Genomic DNA, 27,986 nt, shown 5'->3' on the forward strand with positions numbered 1-27,986 from the left:
TGAAGTTATCAACTAAAATATTACTCTACAAAAAAAGACCCTAATCATAACACAAACTTTTGAACATGGATATTTTGGAAAAAAAAAAAAAAAAGCTAAAAAAAGTGACACGACTTATGTTGGAATTGGTGCTATTCAAAATCACCCACATAATAAAATCCCATATTATGTGGGATTGAGATTGATATTCATAAATTTCCTAAACGAAATATAAATCCAAAATAATTAGGACTCTTGGGTATATATATTGGTTTTGAGATATATGTAACATCTATATGAAGTTTTTTATTTAACGTAGATTCCTAATCTTATATATATATAAGTAAAATGCATAAACTTTGTGTGCCCTATTTGGGTCACAAACGGGAATGGTGGTTTTTTCTAAAGAGAGGGGAGCAGGGCTTCCGATATGTAAGATGCAAGGTTTCATCTTCGATAGAAGAGAGCTTTCTATGTAGACAAACATTGTAATAGTGCCTCTCGTAAACTCCTGAAGTTTTTGGGTGTTTCCCTTTTTAGTTAGAGAGAATGTCAATTTTTCATTACTTTCGCATATTTAGTGTTTCCCCTTTTAGTAAGGGAGAAAATCAGTTTCTCAATGCTCTCGCATCTGGTGTAATTGGTGTTGTTGGTAATGATTGCCAAAGTAAAGAGAAAGAAGGGGGAATAGTTTAAAAAAGTTTGCTCGACTAGGTTTTGTCGGAAGGTAGAGTGATTTAAAAGGATTTTATCGACTGAGTTTTATCGAGAGTTAGATAGTCTATGTCTTAAAATCAATGATGTAACTTTTATTGGTATTGTGAATTTCAGTTTGCCGTGTCTGTTAATGTTGTCTTTCTGGGATTAATCAAGTAAATCTTTTTATTATTTAATATGTGTGCTTAGTGTTTTATTTATCTTTATCTATTTGCCAAAACTTGACCCATCGGGTTTAGAGCTTCCGCACACAACAACTTAAATATAAAATTCGAGGATAACGGTTGAGAGGGAGAATTTGTACATTTCACAACTTATGTAAATTTCCTGACCATTTGGAAAAAAATTAAAGAAGAAAGATGTATACCCCCTCTCTAAAACTATTATACCAAATAACCTCTGGTCATATAGAAAAAGCCCATGAGACCCCCCAAATTAAATAAAATATAATGTTCCCCATATTAATTTTTTCACTCTCCAAATTACAATATTTAACCTCATGTTTTTAATCACCCCATTATCTAAAAGAAAATTGTCTCATGCGGGCTAAACCACATAACTACATATGCGGTCCAAAAAGTGTAAAGCATCCATTGTAAAGATGGATGCACGTAGGTGTTCTATCTAAAAACAATGGAAACTAACGGTCCAAGTGTGTTCTTACTATAATTATTATTTTTAGTATTTTAAATTTTTTTATTTATTCATATTCATTATCTCCTTGTTAGAGATTACATGTCCTAAAAATTAAGTCTAAAAATCCATCTAAAAGATAGATTTATCAATAGGCCCGCATTTCTACATATGCGGGCTTGGCAACAGAGAAACCGGATCCTTATCTAAACCTAAGAAAAGCGCTTCATCTCTTTCTCTCTACTTGCCCATGAAATTCTTCCTCCGTCTCTCTCTAGCAACTTTTATTTATATAAGGAAAAAGTTTATATAAGGTGTCAACCGTAGAAGTAAGGTGCACCTAAAAATCCCATAAAAAAATGTTATTTCAGTCACTAGAAAAATATCCAATCTATCATCTTGACTTCAATATATATGGAAATGAAAGAAAAAATATTTTTCAAGTTCTAAAAATAGTACAACTTGTAGCACATTATCTAGACCGTCTATTTTTAAAATATTTGAGTGCTCATAGGTCTGCCAGATTTGCACTATTTTCGGAGATTTCAATTTCATTATAGGGGTGAAAAATATACTTTTAGGCCACAATAAGAGTTTTGCACTGAAAATGCATATTGTAATGAGATTTTGAGGTGCACCTTTCTGTGGTTGTTTAAGGTTGCCACCTTATACATACCTCACATTTTATAATGGGGTTATTACAAAAAAAGAAGTAAACATTGTAATTTTGACAATACAAAAGCTAAGAGGGGTTAAATGATTTATTTAATTTTTTTTAATTTGAGGTTTTATAGGACCGAGAGGTTAATTGAGATACAAATTTTAAAGGAGATATTCGTATTTTCCTATAAATTAAACTCGTTTCTCGTATTGCTTATTCATGGGAGAAAAAGGCACGTGCTTGGTCTGTTGCACTAACTATAAGTAAAGCTTGGTTGTTTTGTTGTGCTTGTTTGGAAAAAGGTCTTCACACCATAGTATCGATTTTTCTTTTTTCAGAAAGCCTGTTATACGTTTATTTCTATAAACAATATTGTTTATTAAAACTTAAAAGAAAACATCGGCTAAGGTGATAACAATCACATAGATAATTATGGATTGGGTGAGGTTTGTGCCTCGTCGTATTGTAGAAGTAAAACAATATTTGAAAATTTGCTTAGAGATGTCATTTTAGCGTCCCAAACTAAATTTAAAATTTAAAAATGATACAAATCGAGCAGACCAATAAATATTTGAAAATAGATGACCTAGATAACTTGTTACAATATGCACTAGTTTTTTGAGTTGTAATATTTTTTTTCTCCATGTCCATATATCTGGAGGTCGAAATGATCAATTGGAAGTTTCTCCGATACTAAAACACTCTATTATGTAGGATTTTTTTTGTGCACCTCATTTCAATAATATAAGTTTGCAACCTTGCATGAATCTTTTCCCTATAGAATTATGTAAAAGAAACTAGGAAACAATAAGAAAATAGGTGATGGCTACTACTAGCATTTCAAATCCTCGATTGATGGGGTGGATCGTCCACTCCACACAATTATGTCGGAATGCCAAATCACTGTCTTAGTTTAGTCTAAATTGGTGACCTAGTAATATATTATAAATAATCAAGTTTATAAAAAAAATAAATAGGGGTTTATTGGGGGTGAGATGGTTCTTGAAGTGGGGTTGACAAGATGGGACATAAAAAACACATATGGCACTAGATCCCATGAAAAGAAAACATTTATGATACTGAAAAAATGGCCTGCAAATCCATTTCTACCTCTAAATGTAGAAGTTGGAGTTGTAAACATGTGTCCATAGGGCTTAAAAGAAACAATCGAGACAATAATGTTGTCAAATGGACCATTTTTAGAACTTAAAATCATTTTTTTTAGGTGGAGTTAACCTATTGATAGATTTTGACATTGTAAATTGTTTTTTTCAACAAAATTTGAGTAAGTCGCGTGTCTACAAAATACTTTCCCATTTTTAAGGCCATAATAGTGGGGAATCAATTCACAGTATCATCATCTAGAGATTGGACAGCCCAAACCCGACATAATAGAAAAAGAATTAAACATCAAGGAAACCAAGGGCAAGGCCGGGAAGTCCCTATCTTGGTTTTGGCCCAAGCTCAGTCAAGCTCCTAAACCATGGTGGCTTGGCCTTGGCCCAGGCCCAGCCCTTGAGCAACATTTTATAACCGAAACTTTAGTTTTTCAAGGTTGAAATGACATTGTTGAGTTAAGCTGCCCGGCCTGTTGACAACCATATGTATATATAAAAACTACAATAAGGTATGATATATTACGAAACTATTTATTTTTGATATAAAGAGGTCACAATTTTTTTTAGCCATTGAATGTGAAATCCAATAAATGTAATTGTGTTACATTATTTAAAATTTTTTGTTTTGGACTTTGTGCTTAAATAATGACACATTCTCAACCACCCAATTTTAAATATAACAGTTAATGATGATTATGACCTCCTTATATAAAAACAGATGATATCATTGTATACATTTTCTTATAATAATCTAACAATTATTCTCAAATGAATATATTTCTTTGTATTTTTATTTGTTTTTAGGCTCTAATCTAGAGGGTGCGCAATATTATAGGAGAGATGACGGGTTCAAGTCTTGAAGCCCGTCCAAAACATAACCATGACTAAAAATGTTTTATAACCATAGCCATAGCAAGCCACCCGACCATTTGGGAAAAATTAAACGTGTTCCCCTCTCGCTCGTTTATGGGCCATAAAGGCACGTTTTTGGTCCGCTTCACTAACTATGAGTGAGGCTTGATTGTCTCGCGCCAGTATCCAATTTTATTGTTCAAAAACCATGTTTTTTGTTGATATCTAAACGAACCGATAAAAGAGAAAACTATAATCTAGAATTATAGACTAGCTGAGGAATTATGGAAAATAAAATTGGGAAAGTGAGGATATAGATAAGGGCAAGCATTCTATTTCCCCCAAAACATAAAACTTATATACTTCTCTTTACCGTTCATTCTCCATAGAGGGCTAAGATTGCCCCAATCACAATGTCATATCTCTACGCTATTTATTTTAAATTTGTTTATAAATTATTTTGACACCAATTTGTTGGCGTCCAATCCTCTATCAAACTTGTACTTGTAAAAAAGATTAAAAAAAATATTCTCAATAAAATAAAATGATCAAAATACCCCTAAAAGCTTCAAGGGGTATTTTAGTCATTATATTTTATCAAAAAAATATTTTTAATATTTTTTATAGGTGCACCCCAATGAGAAGATGACCCGTACAAAATTTTATATTCATACAATTTGTATAAAAAAACTAAAAATAAAATACTACGAGGTGTCGGATCTAAGATCAAACAGTGAGTGGTTCACTTGATCAAAATTTGACTCTGGATGGTAGGGGAAGCGAATCTTCTACGTTGTAGGGGAAGTATAGAAACCTTTCTAAATAGGTACATGGCTAATAGTACATGTGTTTTAAAACCCGAATTGTTGGAGTGAATCTTTCACTCCATACATACATTTTGGATATCGCCCGATCACTTATGTGGTTCAGTTTAAAGCGACAATTCGCAAAATGTTAAAAGTGATAAAAATGAAAAATCTACAACACAATTGTCAGCTCACTACAACTATCCGGTATGCAACTATCCGATATGCAACTATCCGATATGCTGTATTAGATGATATTTCATATCAACGTTTTTTTGGGTAAATTATATTTCATATTAACTTTAAAACGATTATATACGTGCGAGTTTCACTTAAAGAGAGTAAGATTGCAACAATCACAAATATTGAGTGCTTGTTCAGCACGCGAGTTTGATGGTCGGATCTATTATGGACCTTTATAGAACGATGCCAATGAGTTTCGGCTTGACATCAACCTGAATTGCCTAACAAACCAAGGCCTGAAGACTTTCAGTTTTCACCACATATGAAGTATTGGATCTGTGATTTTTGAATGCATATGGACTTAGGCACAAACAATGCATCGTGACCCAATATTTCATCTCATATAAGCTGGCTAATGACACAGGTCCTCCTACCATGGACAAAATTCGTTGAATTCTAACATAAGGTTAAGGGAACTGTAGGATTCCATGCTTTTGTCGACACTTCTACTTAATCTCTGTGTGCTTCAAGTCAAGAGCAGTTGATAAAGTGAATGATCTATACTCTAAATATACCCAGTGATTTTTCGTTCTAAGGGTGTTAGATTTATTTTTAAAGTTGGGAGACTGCAAATAATCGAACTTTTCTAACGTGCATTCGATATTTGAAAATGATCAGCAGAGTTTCACAAAATTCTCTCTCAATTCTCCAAATTTCTCATATAATATTATTATTAAATTGCACCAGAACCCAAACAAACTGTGGCAGGTCAGTAGAGTAACTGTGCTTCCCAAAATGTTATCGAGAGAACAGCTGCTTTACTCGGCTCAGTTTTATCCTGATGGTGTATTCGTTGGGACTCATTCGCATCTTGGGGTGTACTCAGGTGAGGTTGTCTGATAGCTTGAAGAAAGAGGATCAATTGTGCTTGTGAGTCTTTGAGTTGCATGGCCAGAATGGTTTTCAACCACTTAAACTTGGAGGCCAGTTATTGTTAACGCCATGCTTGCAGTTGGTTCAAGCATTGGAAGGGATTCGGGGCACTGGCTATTGTAGCATAAAAGGGCATTTTGAGTTGCTTGTATCGAGATTCACTTTCGTGTCTTTCATTGAGTTGACCGTCAGAAAAATTGAGTTGGGATAGTGACTGCAAATGACTGAGAATGTACCTTTTACTGCTGTTGGAGATTTAATTGAACTCCCCCCTAATTCAAAACTGTTTGTGCTTTGACTCGATTTATTTATCAGCTGCGAGTTTTGACAGCAGTCAAGAGATAAGGATGCATGTAAAGGAGACCAAATTTATAGCACTTGACTACATAAATGAAGGCTCAGTTTCACTGTTAATCGTGGTTGGATTGAAACCTTGTCCATTACGGTCGCGGATAGCATGGGTTGGTAAATTCTTGGCCACAGAGAATTGTATGATCATGGCACGATTCGAACTTGTGAAGTAGGCCTTGGTCAAGCTTTTAACAGACAAACTAAAGCTCTATAGCCTTTCAATGTTAAACTCCTTTCTCTGCGGTTTGATTAAACAAATGCTCTGTATTTATAGGCATTTGAACCAAGAATTCAATAGGACCAAGATCTAATGGTTGGATGTCGCCAAACGCAAAATTTTTTTAGGACACATGGAAACCTTTGCACCACAACACTAATTTTGCATAGTACTTGAGCAATGATACGAGCCACTATCCCCCTAACAAATAATGATGAACTTGAAGTCTCACATCCGCCGTCCATTTAATGAATCACACGCAACACAATAGTTAGTCGGATAGCATGCATCTCTATACACAATGCATATTTTGAACAAATGAGACTCATCAAGTATGTATATATTTTGAACAAATGAGAGAATATATGTCATAGATTCACTTCATCATTTCGAAGTTTATGAGAGTGTTCTAAATACAACCAATCCATATTGGAAATTGGCCAAGTTCGCATTACTTCTGGGAAGGACCATGGCTCCCCATCCCCCCCCCCCCCAAACCCCAACCCCAAACCCAACCCCAAAAACCCTCTTTTCATTACTTTTATTTTCCTTCTTTTTCAAGCTTATCTTAATATTTTTTTAAATTGATGCTTATAAATCCCAAACTATCATATTTCACTTTGGATGGTTACAAAATAATCGCAACCTCTATGTATCAAAGATAAATGATCTCATTGTATACAATCCCTTTTAATTAATTATATTTCCAGATCACTGATCCAAAATGGATGCATGAGACGGACGATCCACGTCAGTCGTCCGGGACAAGTCTAATGTAATAATAATCAGATAGTTGCCGAGGGCATTTCAGTAAATTTACCATTACATGGATATTTTAGATAATTGACAGCAAAATGTACCCTTCGTCGTCACCGCAAGAGGTCCACAAAGGTCTAGGTCCCAGATGCTGGTCGTGACTTCATTTTTCTTCCTCTCTATCAACCGAGAGGGTTTTCCACTTCGATTATTTTTTTGGTGGTGAATTCGCCATTAAAACCCTAACTTCAATTTCATCATTGAAAACCCTAGCTGAACAAGCTTTGTAGCTCTGGTATGCCAGTCTGGTAATAAATGGATCGAGATCATACAAAAAACAAGTTTAATTATTCAAGCTCTGTGAAATTTTCGGCCTTTTTTCTGCTATTAATTGGAGCAAGTTTTCTGGTAAGAGCAGGATAAGCTCAAAAATTTATCTGTTTTCATTAATCCGTCTTCTTTGTTGCTTTGTAATGCATAATTTGTTGAAATTTTCGGAACTCTACCGTTCAGTGAGATGTGAATTTATAGAAAAAGATGGAAATCTGGGTTTTGAGACAGATGATATATGTGGTTTCTTCACTACTTCTCTGTGAACCACTTGTAATTGTACTACACATTTTCATCTGGTTTACCAGAAGTTTCAGTTCCAGCAGTGATGGAAATTAGGGTTTATTTCATATCATTACTCGCTAAATTTATGCACTTTCGCAATTGTGACAGTCTGTTAATACTAAAATGACGTAATAAGATCACCTGTTGTGTAGTAAATCATGAAAATTCAGGGTCAGTGAAAAATGGCATCTTCTTGGTCCCAATAGAGAACGTCTTAATTTTAACTTTTGCCTTCAATAGTCGGTGAAGCTATGTCAATGTCTTCAATAACAGGTGAAACCATGACAATGTATTCATTTAGTACTTTTGCCATTTTGATGTGTTGTTTATTTCTTCTACGATCCTGATACTTGCCTTGTTATATTTGTTATTATTTTTTCAATTTTGTTCTTTAAGGTAACTTTTTATTTCTTTCAACTGATTGTTTGTTCACTACTTCAAATTCTTCAGGTTCCCGCATCTGGGTCATCAGGACCTGGCAAGGTTACAAGTAAGAGTGGGGGATCTTCAGTATTCTCCTTATTCAACCTCAAAGGAAAGAGTAGATTCTGGAGTGATTCAGTTATTCATGGAGGTATGACATTTTGCTGGTTGATGCACTTGTTATCGTAATCTAGAATTTGGTTTTAATGTACTTATCGGAAAAAAAAAACTTGCTGATGTAGCATGGGGTTTGTAAAATTCAACAGGGAGTGTATATTTTATTATTTGTATAGATGATATACACCTTTTTCCATGGCCTTTTTGTTATACATGCATTATATCTTTTTTTGATCAGTTGCAATGCAGCACTCATGAGAGCATCATTCATAATGATAATATAGACTCAGGCTATCCTGGGTTGAGTCAAGCTGTTCTGATTCCTCTACTTGATTCTTTAAACGTTAACTGTATGCATGGAAAGAGTTTTTAAAAATGGGTTTCAAAAAGTAGTATATTTCATGTTTCTTTTGTTACAGATTGAAAAGCAATCCTGTTCCCTTAATTTGTGGGATATGCATTTCTTCTATGCATGCTCAAAGGAACACATTTCATCAAGACTTCTATTGGTTGTCTAAGTATTTTTCAATAGAGCAAAGTCTCACAAGGATTTTTTATGGAATATCCTGCCATGTGATCTAGTTGTTTCCATATGGTTATAATTGCTTACTATTCATAGAATTAATCCGAACATGTTAAAGACACTACATATCTGGTCTAAAACATTACAGTTTCAGGTACTATTTGTCAATAGAATATTACATCCAAACATGGAATTCGGAAAGTGATTGTTACATTACACTTTATTCCTATATGGCTTCTAGCCAAAGTTATTATTCATTAAATATAATTCAACTTCTCTATCAATCTTGAATTTGTAGATTTCGATGATCTGGAAGCTTCAGAATCTTCTGACTTCGGCAAGATGTCTGTGCTTAATTATACCAAGGCAGGTAGGTACATGCACATCTATCTAAGTAACCTCGTGTTCCCAGTTATCTTTTTTTGTTTTTAGGTAAATTATGGATAACTTTGTGGTATAAAAATGCCCATGCCCAACGTCTTTGAGTATTTAAATATTGTTTAAAAATGTGTCTTGATAGGAATTTTTTTTCTGAAGAATTAATGAAAAAGCAAATTCTGCTTAATTTGTTCATCTTAGGTATTAAAAAATACGCACATTGATGTGGCATAGAAAAAAAATCTCACGAATTTGATTGAACTTCATTTCACTTTCTTTTTAGTGTTTTTTGATGTACATTGGGCGTTGCAATTGTGCCATTTAATTGCATCGTGATTTGCAGGTTTTTAATTTTTTTTTGAATCATATTTGCAAGTCTTTAAATTTTACATCTACATTTCAAGGTTCATTTATGGTTTCACTTATCAATTTGTTTGCACGGATTTGTAATCTTAACTATTCTCACATGAGATCTTTGTATGACATGTTTATCTCCTCTCTATTTCCTTGTGTTTCAGGTAGCATTGCAAGTTATTTGAAGCTCCAAGAGGTAGATTCTATGTATCTTCCGGTCCCTGTTAATTTCATTTTTATAGGATTTGAAGGAAAAGGGAACCATGGTAAGCATCTGCCTTTCTATTTGCATCATGTTATTATTATTTTTTTGATGTATCAGTAGTCAAAAGACATACTCTAAGTTAAAAAAGTTGGCCGCCCAAGCGGTTGGCAGGACACACTGGCCCCCCATGGGCTTATACGGCCCAATGCGGGACTGTGGCCAACTAATCGCCCAGGCCCCCACCTGGGCGGGTGCTCAGTGCCCAAGGCCCTTTTGGTGAAGCCCCAAAATGGGCCTCGCCAAAAGGGTAGGGCATTTTGGCCTCCCAAAACCCAAGAGAACTTGATTTTTGCCACAAAAACTATTTTTTGTGGTGTTTCTTTTTTTTTTTTTTGAATATTGTGTTATGTTATAGTTATACCTTTTTATCATTTTGTATTTTTTTTTTGAAATTTGGCTTTACATTTATGATGAAACTTCATATATATATATATATATATATATTAAGGGTGTGCTATTTCAGAGATTACAATATATAATTGGCTGTGTTTGGCTTTATTTCTAATTTATAACGTAAATTTGAAAATATTACTCCTTGTTTGGCTATACCAAAGTAATATTCAAATTTATAGCCAAACATGGTATAATATTTTAAAATTTGTAGCCAAACATAGAGTAATATTTCAATTGTTTTCAAAATATATAATATATTTCACCCCTCGTCCCTTTTTTTTACACAGTGTTGCCCTGCCGCCGGGGAAGTTGAGACCCCCGATCGCTGGGGCGACCGCCCCATCTTCTTGAACATTGACATACTCATTTAGCAAGTTCGGTCATGGCACCCAAGACTAGTTGAATGCAATGTTAAAAAAAATGGATTCGGGCGCTTAGGCGGTTTGGGTGCTTGGCAGCCTAGGCGGGCGCCCAGGGATAGGGTGCCCTCACCAAAATAAACCCCCCCCCCCACACCTGACATAAAAAACGTTCTTAAATGAATAACTGAATATATAAGACATTTTAAGACTTTAGTTTCACTTTGACATAAGACGTAACTCATTAAGATATCGCATAATCAATTATTTATCAAATAAACTAAAACAAAAAACTAGAATATCAAAATAAAACATATTGTACCAAAAAAGGAATCAATTATTCATAAAAGAATATGATATATGCTCAATTTCATCGTCCAAGTGACAAAAAAATCAATAAATACAAACATGTAAATATACTGTAAACGAAAAGAAAAGTAAAAGAAAAAATACATGATTCATAACATAATATGTTGTAGCAAAATAAAATCAAAACCCTATTTCAAATATGATAATACTTTAAAAATATCAAAATCAAATCGATGTCGGTGCTAACCTCGTCTATTGGGTCGCCAAAAGTTCTCAAAATCAACTATTAGAAGCTCCAAATCCACCCAAGAACTATTGCCTTTGTTTTGGGAAGAAATCGAAAAAATAAAAAATTTATCGATCTTTTGATAAATCACAAAATAATGGTTTTTGAGGGGTTTCTATCACCCTAAAGGCCACGGATTTTCTATTGGGGGTTTAGAATACGCCCTAAAATCCTCTTCCCCCTTTTTTAGGGGGAAAAAATTATGTTTTTTTCCCTCACCCGAGGGTTTTTTCCGTCGCCTGTAAGTTGTCACGGGGCACCGTTTAGGCGGGTGCCTAGACAATAGCGCCTAGGCGGTCGGGCGGAGGAATTTTCGAACATTGGTTGAATGGATGTGTTACATGACACACACACACACACACACACACACACACATGCACGAACTCACGCACACACACACACACACTGTTAACCAAAATAAAAAAAATTATTCTGATAAAAATAGACCAAAATACCAATGCAAGTTGCAGGGGTATTTTGGTCTTTTTGTCGGTATTATTATTATTTTAACAAGTGTGCCCCCATAAGAACTAGGCAAACGAAAGATGTACACTCTCCACTATGTGATCATGATCGGCGGTGGGGAGCCTAAATGAAAATACTATTCCTGTTTGGTGCTACCATTTGTTAGCTTTTTTCACACACACACACACACACACATATATTTAGATATGCAGTTATATGTATGTATGTATGATAATAATACTAATAAATTTTCAGATAATGTGAAGGAATTAATGTGATAAATAGGATATGAAACATGTATATAAGAGTGTATGAAAATACATGTATAGAAATATACAATATTGCGAAACACAGGTAAAATCAGTGGTTTAAAAAATGGATCGGTGCCTCGGATCGAGCACCCCAAAAACCCATCCGGATCGGTGAATCGGCGGTTCGGATAGGGAATCGGCCGAATCAGTTGGATTCGGCAATAAAAAATCCAAGAACATTATTAAAAATCATTATAAATGTTGTTTTTAAGGAATCCAATGAGAAATGGGGGTACTACATTATTAACTTTCATTTTTTTTGATCAATATGCAAATATTGAGATATTCTTTCCCTGTATGAACTTACGTTAAGTTAACATTAATATAATATTGTTTTAATTATAATATAGCATTATTATAATCTAGATATTTGTATAACTATTAATTATAATATAGTATTATAATATAGTATTATAATATTACATCAAAATAATTTAAAAATATTAGAAAACACTTCCATGTAATTTAAAAATAATTTTAATGTATAATTTAACATAATTATATTAAGTTATTAACATAAATAAACAACTATTTCATATAATTATGTTTTAATTTTTGTAAATTATTATATGGAATTTTATTTTTGTAATTATATGTAATTAAATATTAATTATATGCACTTTATGTTTGTATATTATAAAAAAGAAATAAATATAATTAATCTTAAAAAAAGATTAAATCTGAAAAATAATGAGAGAGAGAGAGAGCCCTATTTACGAAAGGGTTTAAGAAGTGGCTGTGCAGCAAAGGGTGTGCGTTGAATTTTCCCACATCGAAGCTTTAAAGGCGAATTCACTATTATAAAAAGTTTGTGGTGCGTGCACCTTAATGTGATTGCGTGACTGGGACGTGTTTGACATACAATGGCAACTGACAATTGCAGGAAACGTGGCAACATAAGCCTTCAATTTTGAAAAAATTTCGAGAGCTACCCTTGTAAATAATTAATTTGCTCACCTTTTTCTTTATATAAATTCCAAAACGATCCATGCAAAACGATTCCTGACATCATCAAATTCGACTTATGATATCATCGAGCTTTTTTCTAAAAAAATGGCTGGATCCCTTTTTTCATTAGATTCGGAACGGGCTGGGCGATACCCAATCCGGATTGCCGATTTTTAAAACGCTAGATAAAATTATTTTATGGTTTTTCTTAAGTAAGAAAACTAAATGATGGAGAGAGAGATAATCATTTTCTGGTTTTAAAATTTGTCTAATATTGTTAGGCCTCTAATTTATGGCTCACCAATATTATCAAGGTTTACAAGAGAAAAAGAAATAAGAAAAAAAAAAATGGTTCAAGGTTTAATTCCCTTTGTTGATAACGCTGCTGTTCGACTCCCTATCAACCTTTCTTCCTCCTCCTTTATAGAGTTTGACTTTTTGGGTTGGGTGATTTTCTCAACAGAGTTCAAGCTCGGTTCTGAAGAACTTGAAAAGTGGTTCACAAAAATTGATCATATTTTTGAGCATACACGAGTTCCACAGGTTGGGGAGGCCCTTACTCCATTCTATAAGATCAGCTTGGATGGGTCACAGCGCCATCATCTTCCACTTCTTAGCCATGTGAATTACAAGTAACATTGTTTATCTCAATTCTTGAGTTACCTTGCATGGGTTTGACGCCTTCCACTTTCATGAAGAGAGATCCTTCGTTCATGTTGGATTTCCTTTTCTGGGATGTAGGAGTTCCCTCATTGATTTCTGTAATGTTGCTTGTGTTCTTTCAGTTTCTCTGTTCATGCAATACAAATGGGAGAAAAGGTCACTTCTGTGTTTGAGCATGCAATAAGGGTTCTATCACACAAGGAGAATGTATCAGATAATAGGTAAAACAGGCTTGCATTCTTATGAATGATGTCCATAAAATAATACTCAAGGGTTTGAGCACTGATCAAATAAGAGCAGTTCTTTAATTTGAGCATGGATGTGCCAGATGGGTGCTTTTTGTGGAAACACCTGATATTTGTATATTATCAATTTTAATCTCCATTTCTTTTTTTGATAATAATTTTAATCTCCATTTCTGCTCTCTTTTCTGAAAAATGATGTTCTTAAGGTAACAATAGGTGATATGTAGAAAACCACACACAGATAGTGTGCGCTCAACTTAAAACTTGCATGTTTTACCGACCAATATTTGTGACCACAATGAGGCAGAAGCATGGGCTGTGCTCATGGGTTTCTGGGCTTGCACCTAAGAAGGCAGAATATAAAGACAGAGGGAGGCTCATCAAATGTGATAGCTCGGTATGGTAGGGGGTTGGATTGCCCATTATGATGGGCTAACATTTTAGAAGAATTTTATTTGTCACAAGCAGTCTTGAGGGTTTCCTTCCATTACTCATGGAGGGAGTCCAATGAGGCTGTTGATATGTTTGCAAAAATGTCTAAAACATCTCTGGAATTCATTTACCTTGAATGTGTATGCTTCTAAATGTGTATGCTTGTAAATTTCATTCTGTTCAATGAAGTAAAACAAAGTTAACAATAAAAAGCTGTGCCACCACGATGCCTATAGGCAAGTGGTAGTTGATAAATGATAATATTTATTAAAACGAATGGAAATGTTTCATTCACCTAAGTTGCTGAGAAATCCCTATTCTGAAACACATAAATGGGTACATCCAACTTTGCTGAGCTTTTGATGCTGAATTAGCCTCCACATTGACAGGAATCACTTAAGTTACAGAAATGGAAGGCAAACTGCAAGATCACAAAAATTCCTTCTGTGCTTCAATGATGCTTGAGTTCCTTCTAAGAAATCCTTTGATATCCGTCCCTTTAGAGATATCTTATAAAATTGGGAAGATACAGAGAAGACAACTGTCCCTCCTCTTAAAAAGAAAAAAAAAGAAAAACCCATAAATGACCAAGGGTTTGGATATTGAGCTTGAAATTTCCTGATTCCGAGTCTGAGCTTGGCCGTACATGAATCTGCAATGCCAAGGAGACTGGCATAGCATTTCGAAATATCTCCAGTTCTCCAGGCTCACCTTGGACCACCACTCTTACTGTCTAATGTACCATACTAAGATTTAAAAACATATGGGAAACTTTCCAGTATTTATCTTGTTTGGTTGATCTGAAAAAGTTGGTTAAAGAAATGGTCCTATGTCTTTTAGTTGCATCTATGGTCAAGAGTGCTTCACCAATCTTGAGAGTTTCTTTTTATCATTATACAGGCCTGGCGATGATACTTTCTGGCAAGTTGATATGGATAGGATGTCCTTTTTATTTGCAAGTCTTGTTGATTATCTTGAACTTGAGAATGCCTATAACATATTCATCTTGAACCCGAAGCACGAGAATGCCAGAGCAAAGTATGGTTATCGGTGAGTAGTTTTTTAGCAGGGTGAGTCTTCAAGTGTTGTCTAATCCTTGTGAAACTGTAGCCATGGATTCCTAAACTGTCTACCTTTTGATGTTCTTAAGCGATGATCATGTCTATAAATATTATTTTTGACTTATGTCAGCATCCTGTTTTTACAGGAGGGGTTTGTCTGAGTCGGATATTAATTTGTTAAAGGAGGTATTGTTGCCGTTATCTCTCCTATCACATTTTCCTTTAAATCATTGTCAATTTAAATCTTTTCATTTGTTTGGTAGAGTATTTCTTCTAGACATCCATTTACACGTTTTAGTCTTCTGATGCATGACTTATTCATATCAAATTTACACTGTTGGGAAAAGGCTCTGATGATCTTATGTCTGCTCCTTAGGTTTTTCTTATAGATCCTGTACAACCTTTAATGGCAGAAAGAAAACATTCGTGTTTTCTAGAGAAACAAAAATTGGGTTCTAATTTTTATATTGCATTCTTGTGCAGTCCACTTATGGAATGGTTAAGTTTCAACATGCCAAGGGGAAATAATAGTGGTGGGGGGCCACTTCAATTTCCATGCTTATAACTAGTTTCTCAGATCTGTCCTTGTGATGACTTTCATGTTACTAAATTTGACATAGATGACCTTTTTTCTTAATTCTTGGTGTGATACTTAAATGCTTTCCGTTGACGAGTATGGTTGTTTCTCTCTCTTTTTTTTATATATGATTGTTTCTTTTTTCTTGGAATCACGTACATTGATAACTTATAGCTCTCGACTGGAGGGAAGTATCCAGCTCCCATTTAAATATATCGTTTAGCTGACAATCAGGGTCTACATGGGGACCCATTTATAAAAGGAAATTGCGACAAGTTGGACTAACAAACTTTTGGATGCATTTACTTGCTAGCCTTGGGGTCGACACCAAGAGAATAACATATTGAGACGTGGATGCTATGTTGAGGCCTACATTGTCTCCGGCACTCATGCTAGTTTGTGCATGAGATTGAGTATTTATTTTGTCAGTATTGGCTTCATTTTTTTATTATTTTGTTTTATTTTTACACAGAAGGCAAGCAATAGCTGATGGTTTTATTAATACTAGGTTAGGGGTCTGATGTGCAGAGCTTCGGTGTGGATGAGGTTCCATCCTTGTCTGAATGAAATTGCCTTGATACCTTTGTTTTTTGTTCTTTTTTATTGTTAACATTTAAAAATAGATGCGAACATTATAATGCCAGCTATGTGCCTTGACCGTATTCTGTGATATCATATCTATCAAATTTATTGCGAAGTAGTTCATCTGAGGTTCCTCAATTTTTCCTTTTAGTGACAACCAGTTTTTGTGTCTTGACTCTCGTTGAAAGTGGAAGATGACTGCTTGTAATAGTGACCAGTAGTCCTGTGACTAATCTATTACATAGCTTTCCTTTGGTTATTGGAATGTTATTTCTGTTTCAACCCGGTCCCTTCATGATCATTTGATATGTTATTTTGATCAAATTAACTTACTATTCTCATGGCTTTTCTAGGTCGCATAAGTCTTGAATATAACTTTTTTTGTAATATTTCCAAAATGTCTTGTGACTAATCTATTGTATGCCCTTTATTTATTTCTTGTGACATTCTTGTGTAACCTTTTAACCTATTTATCTTGTCAAAGCATGTCCTCATTAGATATACTGTACACAGGATGCGAGCATTCGAACAAAACTCCTCCGGTCCGAAAAGGTGGCAGAAAATCTCCTGGGTAAGGAATACTTGAGGTTCTGATTTTCCTTTTTTTGTTGAACCATGAATGATGTTATGATACATGCTTATCAATTTTATCTGTGTGCAAATTGTCCCTCCTGCACATAATCCCTTATTTATAAGCAATTCTGGCTGTGATAATCTGTAAGACACGGTGTACTTTCTTTTTCAGAGAACTATCCGAGCAAACGGCCACTTTATGCAAAACATCCTATGTTGAAGTTTGCCTGGACAACTGCTGAGGATTTTGACACGGTAATTGTTGTTGTTTTAAACCATGATATGATTTGTTTTTGTTATCATCATCATCATCCTCATTATTATTATTATTGTTACTTCTATTATTATTCAAACCATAGTTATTGTTTTGTGCCTTTTGGGATTTCATAATTTGGATGAATGTGATTTCTTGAGTTATTGGATGATCAGTTGTGCTCTTTAGAAGCTCTCAGCACTACGTTCTAATTCAGATGCTAATAGTTTATCTGCACATTTGCACTTCCCTATAACAATGATTTATTACGTTCTCTAGTTTTCATGCTATGGATGCAGTGATCTTGTTATGCTCTCTCTCTCTCTCTCTCTCTCTCTACTCATGTATTCTAATGATATTTTGGTATACTCTTTTCAGTCAGAGTGGTCAAGCATGTGTTTAGCTGCTTTGAGAGAAGTTGAGACATTATACCAAGGAAAAACTGCTGCTGAAGTTGTTTACAGCAAATCTGCACAGGTATTTTTTTAAGTTATTTTTTAACCTCTAAATAATGCAAGAGCACAAAGCAAATTAGATATTACTGGTTGCTGCAAGATATTTTTGATCAAATCTGTTTGAAATTCCAGATTTTGCATGGAAAGAACGAAGATATGAAGCTCCTATTGGAAAAAGAGCTGAGATCTGGGGAGCTAGCTGGTTTGTACCCAGAGTGTCTAACTGATACATGGATCGGAAAAGATCGGTTAGTGGGACTCATAATATATTCATATATTGTTGTGTTACTTTTTTGCTATTAATTCCCTTCGGAAATTTTTATTTTAATTTTTTTTTGGAATATTTCTATGCCCTTTTATCTTTTTCATTCATGTTTTGATAATATTTCGGATAATTATGGGTATTTGATATTTCATCAGATGGGCCTTTATTGATCTAAGTGCTGGCCCTTTTTCATGGGGCCCAACTGTTGGTGGAGAAGGTGTACGTACAGAGTTAAGTTTACCTAATGTTGGGAAAACCATTGGTGTGGTAGCAGGTAGGATAAAGATCTTCAAAGTGTAGGTACATTGTGCTATCTGTTTAGTTCAGTATTTGTACGATTTGACTGTTTTTGCCTGAGTCAAGCAGTAATGGGAAACTTCTCCTGGCCTACAGAAATAACAGAGGCTGAAGCTGAAAATAAACTGCAGGATGCCATTCAAGAGAAATTTGCAGTATTTGGTGATGTATATTCATTCAATCCTTCTCAATAATGGTGTGATTTTCCTTGGCATTTGCATGTATCTCATTTTCTTGTGATCATACGTGCCATGAACTATGCCTTGAGGTTCATGATTGTCATCTGATTTTTGTCTTCTTGTGTGGAAAAGAAAACTCTGAAGCGAATAAGTTTCATGAGCTGTGCTTAAAAGGCTCTTTATAAAATAGTGGTATAAAGGCTGAAAATACCCTTATGAAACTTGTATAAAACAGAGAGTAAAAGATAATCTCATCCTCTGAGTAACTTTCTGGTGCGCTACTAGTTGGTGGCACACCTACAGATTCTTCATTTGAAGTGAAATTGCTTTAATAAAAGAGGCAAATGACTTCAAAGGTTAACAAAAAGGTGTGTAATGTCACTAATGCCAATACAAAGCCCTGATTGCCTCCATTTAGATCAATTATGTGCGAATAATATGTCTCTTTCCATGGTAAAAAAGTCCGAAATGTAAATGTTTGAGTTTGGGTCTTGAAAATTTGAGTAAATTCCAGTAACTACAGTGTGTGTGTTTTAGCTGCTTGATAATGTCTGACTGATGGATATCCACTCAGAATCATCAAGTTGATCCTCACTCCTTATGCTGTACTTCTTCATTGAAACTCGTGGAACCTGCATATCATTTTCAAACAGTACCTTAAGAATTTCTAATATGTCCCTTTTAGTTTGCAGGACTAGGGATGTCTTTGGTATGACTATGAGACTCTTAAATTTTATCTTGACAATGCCATTGGGAGGTAAATTCCTTTCCTTTTGTCTCCAAGGGCAGAATCTTGGACTTTTCATCATCAATACCTTGTGCTGTTAGTGGTCAATTAATAGAATTTATTTTTGCCTGTAGTCAATTAGTAACGTGAGTGGGGGCCTTTCTACCGAATCAGTTTAGAAGGGATTTTTTTTTTTTTAAGTCCATTTTGTATTGAAGTGAAGACCGGGTTCTCCACAGGGCTTACATGGATGTAAGCTTCATTTTGCATACATGTCAATGAAGTCGCTATATTTCGAAAGTAAACTAGTGCAGATCAGTCAGGTTGGCTCTTTAGCTATTTTCCATGCAAATTTGAAGCTCTTCATATGAATCTTGCTTGTCTTTCATAATCATCAAGAGGAATCTTGCTTGTATTCAAAATCATCAAGGGAGATCTTGTCATTATAAAGTTCAAATTTGCGTGGTTCCCTTTGCAATCCGGATTTTGGCTTATCTTTTATGGAGTGGCCCATTGGGCTAATATTACTAAAGGTGTTTTTGGCTGGAGCTTGGCTACCAAAGAATCTATTCCTTCTCTTTCCTAGTACTCCAAATTTGGCTAAGAATGCCAGCCACCAAAGGGTGGTTGCCATATTATTCAAGTTTCACTGTCCTAAACCTGACCAGAATTATTCAGCTCTAATTGCACTGAAGTATGAGCCAACAAACATTCCATGGTTTCCTCTTCCTCCATGCATAATGAGCACCTGCTAAACAAACTCAATAGATAGAATTTATTTTTGAAGGCTGCCTGTCATAAATTAGCAACCTGAGTGGGGACCTTCATCCTAAATCCAATTAGATGTGTGCATGCACGCTCATGTTGTGTGTGTGTGTGTGTGTGTGTAGGGGAGTGATTTCATGCAACTGTTTTATACTAATAAGATGAAATGCCCCAGTAAATACCATGTTTGGGGCATTTGTTTGGCTTCAATTTTTAAATAATAAAAATAAAAAAAAAGATGAAAATGCATCCTGAGAAGTGTTTTCTTTTAACCCAATTAACATAGGCCATCTGTTTGATGGAATGATTAGATCTAGGCCTTAGAGGGATTCCTTTAATCCAAAAGTTTGTAGATAGCATTATCTTCATTAGATGAACAGCTTTAAGAACAGAAAAAAAATGATTTTAAGTTTTTAGAATCCTAGATCTCAACATCCTCCAAATGAATGGAGTGATCTCAACATCCACCAAATGAATGGAGTCGTTGGACAGGACTAATTTTGACCTTTTCTAGGGCGCAAATTCAAATTTTTTCTTGTTGGGATGAAGAGAGGGCTATGCAATATTTGCGGTCATACATGTGTCAATCATAGTTTATTCAAATTGCGTTTTTGTTATATCAGAATGAAACGGTGACATGAAATCACTCTATATGTATGTACGTATGTGTGTATCCTTCCTCCACTGTGCTTAAGGCACATGGATGTAAGCTTCACTTTTCGTACTTCTCAATGATGTACTATCTTTTGAAAGTAGACTAGTGCAGATCTTTATCTTTTTCCTAGCATTTTTTGATATTTTATATTCTTCATATGAATCTTGCTTTTCTTTCATAATCATCAAGGGAAATCTTGCTTGTTTTTCATACTGTAAGTGGTGTTCAATTGTGGTTTGTAGGTTTACTGTGTGCCTCTTTCTCTGATTGAAATTATGCTCTATCTTATTTCAGCAGGAACAGGATCATCATGCTATTGATGTCCTTTTAGCAGAGATTGATATATATGAGCTTTTTGCTTTCAAGCACTGCAAGGGAAGAAAGGTCAAGCTTGCTCTTTGTGAAGGTATCTGTTCTTGAAATCTTCATGTTTGGTTTGATTAGTAGGCTGTTGTGTCTTGTGACATACATTCATAAAAAACCATCCTGAAGTGAATAAGCAACTGTGTAAATTATTGAGATAAAAATTACCATCTAGAATCATCAATGAAGTGTAATAGATATCTTTTGATGAACTGTGGTTGGAAGAATTACAAGCGAAGAGGGAACAAATCATTGCTGAATTGGATGATGTGCCACATAGTGTAGATTGTTTATGGGCACCATTTAAAAACCTTGTGCATTGATAGTCATCATGAATATCAAGCTGTGTATAAAAAGTTATTGCTGTCCATCATTTGTATTAACAATAGGTTTTCGGAATTCAGTCTTATTCTTTGTGATTGTGAGACCGATCTACCTGTTTGCCATTTATATTATTAACAGAGTTTTATCTTAGTTTAGATTTGCCAGCACCCTTGCTCCTAGCATTAGGAACCTAAGGTGATGAGTGTTGCGCTTTATTGTGGAAAATACTAAGAGACAAAAAGAGCCCAAGGAATCTTTCCATCTCTGTCGTATTTAGGGGGAAATGGAGCTTCATTCTGAATAGCTAATGCATCGTATTTGGTGTTGCCAAACACCGGCCATGACCTTCCCATTGACTACTGCTAAGCCCTTAAGTGGATTTTTTTTTTTAAATGCAGCAAAAAGGGCAACCCTACCTCATTCGTATCAGTTTGGTTGTGATGTTCCGTCTCAATTTTTTCCATGCTTGTGAGAGGATCCTTGATACAGTTTTGAGTTGCCATGCAATAATAATGTCATTAACTTTAAAAAGGAAAATAGGAAATTTTTTGTAGAATGGTTTATGATGGTTGAAAGTATTGATATTATTGTTGTTGCTTCTTTGTTTTGTTAACAAGTTTTCACTTGCCAATTTTTGGTTATCACAGAGCTTGACGAGAGAATGCGGGATCTGAAAACTGAATTGCAGAATTTGGATGGTGAGGAATATGATGAAAGCCATAAGAGAAAGGCTATTGATGCTCTAAAACGGATGGAGAACTGGAATTTGTTTAGTGACGTACATGAGGTAAAACCTTTTCTTGCCTGTGTGATCATCACAGGAATATGCATTTGAAAATTGAACTAAGCATTTGAAACTTGGTCTTTTATATACAATAACATTCATAAAGCTACTATCATTTCTCTTATCAATTATATGGAAAACATGCATCGATATTAGTGTAACTGATTCTTTACTTGGCACAATTATTTATTCAGCATTTTCAAAATTACAATGTTGCACGTGATTCTTTCCTTGCACATCTTGGTGCTACCTTGTGGAGTTCTATGAGGCACATCATTTCACCTTCAACTGCTGATGGGGCATACCATTATTATGAGAAGATATCTTTCCAGTTGTTCTTCATCACCCAAGAGGTGTGTTGATTTTAATTCATCAAATATATTTATTCCATTGTATGCGAGTCTTTACACTGCCTGTACTGTTGCAGAAAGTCAGGAACACCAAGAATTTACCTGTTGAATTGAAGGCTGTGATGGATGCTTTTTCATCTTTGTTAGTACCGTCTCAGAAAGTTCAGTTTAGCACGCACATGTAAGCTAATCATAGTGCCATACCCTTTTTTGCTTCATTTTGAGGTGAATGGGCCTTGTTCTATATGTTTCAAGATTCATTTTTACGTCATGTTTGCAGGTTGGCGCTCTCAGACGATCCTGCTTTGGCTATGGCTTTCTCGGTTGCCAGGCGTGCAGCAGCTGTCCCATTATTGTTGGTCAATGGAACATATAGGTCAACTGTCAGGGGATATCTTGATTCCTTAATTCTTCAACATCAATTGCAGAGGCTGAGTGATAGTGGTTCTCTTAAAGGTAAAATATAACAGACTTCCTTGTGCACTCCTATGCAAAGCATGCACATTAACGTGATAATACTTTGCAGAGTTCTCATGTATGAATTCTGGTCATGGTCTCTTGGATTTGTAACTTCATCACATACCCACACAAACACACACACTCTCTCTCTCTTTCTCTCTCTCTCTCTCTCACACACACACACACACACACACGCTATTCCATTGCAAACTGCCTAGCAATACACACACACACACACACGCTATTCCACTGCAAACTGCCTAGCAATACACACACACACATGCTATTCCATTGCAAACTGCCTAGCACTATTGCTATAGGAAAAGTCAGCAAGGTGTTGGATCCCTTTCCAACCTTGGATGTACTCCCGCATCTCAAGGTTGGATAGGAACAAATATCCATATTCCTACATATAACCGGTTGGAAGGTAGTTACTTCTAAATCCAAATTTGTTTTCAAAATCATGTAGCTGTATGCAAGACATTTGCAGCATTGCATTGATATGGAATGCAATTCCGTCTATAATGAAAACGAATTCTCTTCCTTCTGGCTATGTATCTTCCTATGTATCTTTGTTGCTCAAATATTCTTTTTGACAAGCTGATTATTACTTACCCATACGGAACTTTCTCAGTAGATTTGGCAAGTTACAGCTGGAGTCAAGAGCAATCCAAGATAAATTTGATTTTTCTTTTTTTTCTGTTCATTTGAAGTTTCTCTAAACTTTCTGCTAAGTTACACACAAACTAAAGTATCCTTAAATCTCAATCCATTTTTTTCCCCCCTGTAATTACACAGGAGCACATTCTCATAGCAGGTCTACACTTGAAGTTCCCATCTTCTGGTTTATACACAATGAGCTGCTTTTGGTGGACAAACATTTCCAGGCAAAAGCTCTTCCGGATATGGTTATTGTTGTTCAATCGAATCCATCTTCTTGGGAGAGCCACCTGCAGTGTAATGGGCAGTCTCTGTTGTGGGATTTGAGGTTGATATTCTATTGGAAAAATAGCAGTGTGCTCCTTTATGAAGTTGATCTACTTCAATATTAATTCCAGTCATTCAGTGAAACTTCTTGGTTATTTTGTTTTCTGATTTTACTGAGTTTTTGTTTCATAGGCGGCCTATAAAAGCTGCTATGGCTGCTACTGCAGAACATCTTGCCGGTCTACTTCCTCTCCACCTGGTTTACAGTCACACTCATGAAAGTGCAATCCAGGTATGAAGAATTATATGACAGATTGGAAACCTAAAAAATGGAATTGGACATTGGCAAGTTTAAACAAATGATCTTTAGATGAATGATTTAGTTTGCAAGACTTTCTATAGAATGCAAACATTGAAATAGGTTCCGAAATATTCATGATCACGGGCCACTCTTATTTTTTATGAAGTGAAATACCTAAAGTTACCAAAATGTTGAAACTAGAGCTTTAGAACTTACAGTTTAAAATTTATATTTGCCGACATAGGACTGGATATGGTCGGTGGGGTGCAATGCTTTCTCTGTCACTTCCCAAGGATGGCACATTTCTCGTTTCCACTCTGATACAATTGCTCGGAGTTACATAGTCACTGCTCTTGATGAGTCTATTCAGGTTATGAATGATGCTATACGTCTACTGGTTATGGAGCGCACAAGTATCCTTTATTATAATATAACAGAGATTCATTTATTTAGTTAACTTCATTAAAAAAAAACAGAGATTCATTCATTTATTGACATTAAAAAAAAATCATTATTATACTTACTATGATATAACAGAGATCAGTTATTATTATTTTGCCTTCTTTAAACTGCAAAATCGCATGCAAAATTTTTCACTACACTCGAGTTTCAACTTAATGCACTCCTTTTTTGTCTTGTATGCTGATCTCTTAGGACATACCCAGTGACAATCTGATTTAAATCTCAAAAATCGTTGTGCACATAAAACTTAACAAAAACCAGCGGCCCAGACTTTCAAGCTATTCAAATCCCAGGAGCGCAACTTGGTGAGCCGATACAACTCAGTTGTTAGCCTCTGGAGAAGAGTAAGTTCTTTCTAGATTTTTTTTTAAAAAAAAGAATCAGTCAATTTTCTTTCTGTTTGTCTTTTATGTTTCATGAATATGATTATTCACATTCCGGATATCTCAGTTTTCTATTTTCTTTAAGGTGTTCCTCATTTTATGTTTTTGTTTGTATGATTACAGATTGCCACAGTCTCTGGTGAATTGCGTTATGGGGATGCCTTAAATTTGCTTTACATGCTTGAGGATGCATCAAAAGGGTCAGAAATTGGAGTTTTTGCACACATTGATACAGGATTTTGATCGAGAATCAGCAGTTAAAACATAACATTAAATGTTTGACAATTAACAAAATAAAAACTACTGATTTTTAATGGAGTATATTCTTATATTAACAGGGATGTAAAATTAGATCATTGTTATCCTCTTTTTTAATTTGGAATTAACTGCAAAAAATAAATTCCATTTTTATTAAATTTTCGAAAAAGACCCAATAAAAAGTTATAACTTTTTTGAAGAACTCTTTTTATTATTATTTGCTTGAAAGCCGTTCAGAGTAGCTGTGACTATGAACATTTCTAATAAAAAAAATGTATTAATAAAATGAGGTATTATTCATGTCATTTTTACTTGCAATTTTGTCATGTGCCAGCTTCATGGATGCTGCAAATGCTACAATCGCCTCACTGCATCCGATCCATTGCAGACGCCAGCGCAAAGTTCAGGTAGAGATTTGGCGTAATAATATTTAGTTTATCTTTTGTTTATTTTCTTATTCAATAGAATACTGATTTTTTGCTATTTACTTTTTCTTGCAGGTGGACTTTGATCTGTCAACACTTTCTGCATTCTTAGTGGTTTTTGCTGTACTCTGGTTTGTGTTGAGGCCAAGGAAGCCCAAAGCGAAGATCAATTGAGTCGCATCTTGTCGGGTTTTCTGTTGGGACATGCAATGTGATGCGTGGTTTCTTAATCTAACGGTGATACCAAAATTTTGCAGGCAGTCTCTCTCTATCTATGCGCGAAGTTTGAGTCTGTACATTATTTTGACGTCAAACATGGTGTATGCTGAGCTTTAAAGGTTACAAAATGTTGTGTAAAAGGGGAAATGGCGGATTTTATAGTTCTTACAGCTTACAATATCTGGAAATCATCAATGTTTGCATTTTTCCAATTACCACTACAAATGTGATAAATCCCTATACACATAAATGTAACAAAACAAATATATGCATGCGCCCCATGTACAGGTCTCTTTTTTGTATGCTACTTTGTATAGATTCTCAAGGAAACGACCATTTTATTTTCTTAAAAAATCTCCAAATTTTGGAATTTTGACATAAAGATCGGCTAAAATCAAGTAGATCTCTAAACATATGAAAATATTGAAAATGGACGGTCTAGATAATGTCTTGCAAGTTGTCCTATTTTTGGGATTCAAAATCTTTTTTTTTATTATATATATATATATATATTCATATATCTCAATATCGAGATGATCAATCGGATTTTTGAGTTGCATCTGTAATTCTACATTTTAAGGTTGCAACTTTATACAAATTTTTTCCTTAAAACAAATAAATACAAAAGGCAGCAGCAAAAACTTGGGAATGGGGTTAAAGGTGTAGTGGTAGCACCACTTAAATCTCAACTACCGGTCTAGGTTTTTATTCATACTGATTTACTTAAAAATTACTAACTATTTATAAAAAATGATTGTATATAATGAGACAATTTACCTATGGGTGGGGTTTTTAAAAGATTGCAAACCTTAAACAATCCAATTAAGGGCACCTCCAAATTTTATCATAACATATAATTTTGGTGAAAAAAATTCTTAAGAGTTGCACCCCTTTTTTTTTTTTTTTGGGGTAAAACAAGCCGTGGGTTGTAGATAATCCACAATGAGCTAAGCTCAACTTTTAACACTACTCTCACATTGCACCAACTCATCTATGAGGGCCACAACTTCTTCATCAACATTTCCAAGAGAAACACCACCACAACTAACCAACAAAACATTCCAAGTACTAGCAGTCACCTGCATCTTCCTCTCTGATATCTCCTCCATAACCAAGCTTGCATCCATGGCTCTTCCCTCTTCACATAGCCCACAAACCAGGTTATCACAGGTATGCACAAGCGGGGTGTGGCCGTCACGCCACATTGCACGCAAAACCCCCCACGCCTTCTCAAACTCTCGAATCATGCACAATCCATCAGCCGCCATCCTATAAGTAGCAGCATTGGGCTTGCACCTCTCTAATTTCATACCAGCCATTATCTCATAAGCCTCTTTGGCCTTCCCTTCTTTGCAACAAAAATTGATCAAAGTGTTGTAGCAAACAACATCAGGCTTACAATGCCTTTTCCTCATCTCCTCTAATATGTCCATGGCCTCTCCAAGCCTCCTCCTCTTCCCCAAATCCTTCATCAAAATCGCATAATGCACAACCCCAGGCTTGCACCCTCTGTACTCCATATCATACATCACCTTCCTAGCCTCATGATGTTTCCCATCTATACATAACCCTTCCATCAACATAGCATAAGTTGTGGCATTTGGGGCCTCACCATTCTTTACTATTTCCTCAAAAACCATCTCAGCCTGCTCCAATTCACCCTTTTTGCAGAGATATGAAATCAAAATATTGAAAGTTATGGCATTCGGCTTGATCTTTCTGTCAATCATTTCATCGAATAACTTGCGAGCCCCAAACCAGTCACCTGATATCAGCAAGCCCTTGATCATAACATTATAGGTCACTGCATTTGGCCGGAAATTGGGGCCATGGGGTTGCCGAAAAATTCTCTCGGCATCTGGAAATTGGTCTGAATCTATAAAGGAGTTCAGTAGTGCATTCAGTGACTTAGGCGTTGGATTGCAATTAAAGGAAGGAATCTGGTCAAAGAGTTGGGATGCTTCTTCAAAGAGGTGAGCTTTGGCTAAGTGTTGGATGATGCCAACAAAGAGGCACTCATTGCATGGGATGTTTCTGGTTTTTAGGAGGT

General features: G+C 35.2%; 1 protein-coding gene across 4 annotated transcripts; it reads left to right on the top strand.

Annotated features, from left to right (window-relative positions):
• Positions 1-7,365: 7,365 nt before the first annotated feature.
• Positions 7,366-26,148, top strand: LOC18440814 (uncharacterized). 4 transcript variants are annotated; one of them, XM_011627487.3, is made up of 26 exons: positions 7,366-7,614; positions 8,272-8,395; positions 9,183-9,254; positions 9,781-9,882; positions 13,416-13,584; positions 13,738-13,836; positions 15,193-15,342; positions 15,500-15,539; positions 17,026-17,083; positions 17,258-17,340; positions 17,717-17,815; positions 17,926-18,041; positions 18,214-18,332; positions 18,452-18,522; positions 20,976-21,087; positions 22,016-22,155; positions 22,347-22,505; positions 22,580-22,683; positions 22,783-22,958; positions 23,760-23,949; positions 24,081-24,180; positions 24,434-24,602; positions 24,913-24,995; positions 25,158-25,234; positions 25,627-25,699; positions 25,793-26,148. In XM_011627487.3, exons 1-26 carry the CDS (start codon positions 7,522-7,524, stop codon positions 25,889-25,891), a joined length of 2,877 nt encoding a protein of 958 aa, XP_011625789.1. In that variant the 5' UTR covers positions 7,366-7,521; the 3' UTR covers positions 25,892-26,148. The 4 variants fall into 4 exon arrangements, with proteins under 4 accessions (XP_011625789.1, XP_020526783.1, XP_088703275.1 ...); XM_020671124.2 differs by having other exon boundaries at positions 20,979-21,087; XM_088847149.1 differs by lacking the exons at positions 22,016-22,155; positions 22,347-22,505; positions 22,580-22,683; ... (6 more) ...; positions 25,627-25,699; positions 25,793-26,148 and adding an exon at positions 19,227-19,291 and having other exon boundaries at positions 18,452-18,517.
• Positions 26,149-27,986: the final 1,838 nt, after the last annotated feature.

Source organism: Amborella trichopoda, chromosome 1 (assembly GCF_054954075.1).
Source record: "Amborella trichopoda isolate Santa Cruz 75 chromosome 1, AtrichopodaSantaCruz75HAP2 v2.0, whole genome shotgun sequence".
NCBI lineage: Eukaryota > Viridiplantae > Streptophyta > Magnoliopsida > Amborellales > Amborellaceae > Amborella > Amborella trichopoda.

Excerpts from the sequence above, each read along its gene's own strand:
- LOC18440814 (XM_011627487.3), top strand. The coding sequence starts at position 7,522 with ATGGATCGAGATCATACAAAAAACAAGTTTAATTATTCAAGCTCTGTG. Across the intron at positions 18,042-18,213 it reads ACATGGATCGGAAAAGATCG|ATGGGCCTTTATTGATCTAA; the intron begins GTTAGTGGGACT and ends ATATTTCATCAG. Across the intron at positions 22,156-22,346 it reads TGTTTAGTGACGTACATGAG|CATTTTCAAAATTACAATGT; the intron begins GTAAAACCTTTT and ends TTATTTATTCAG.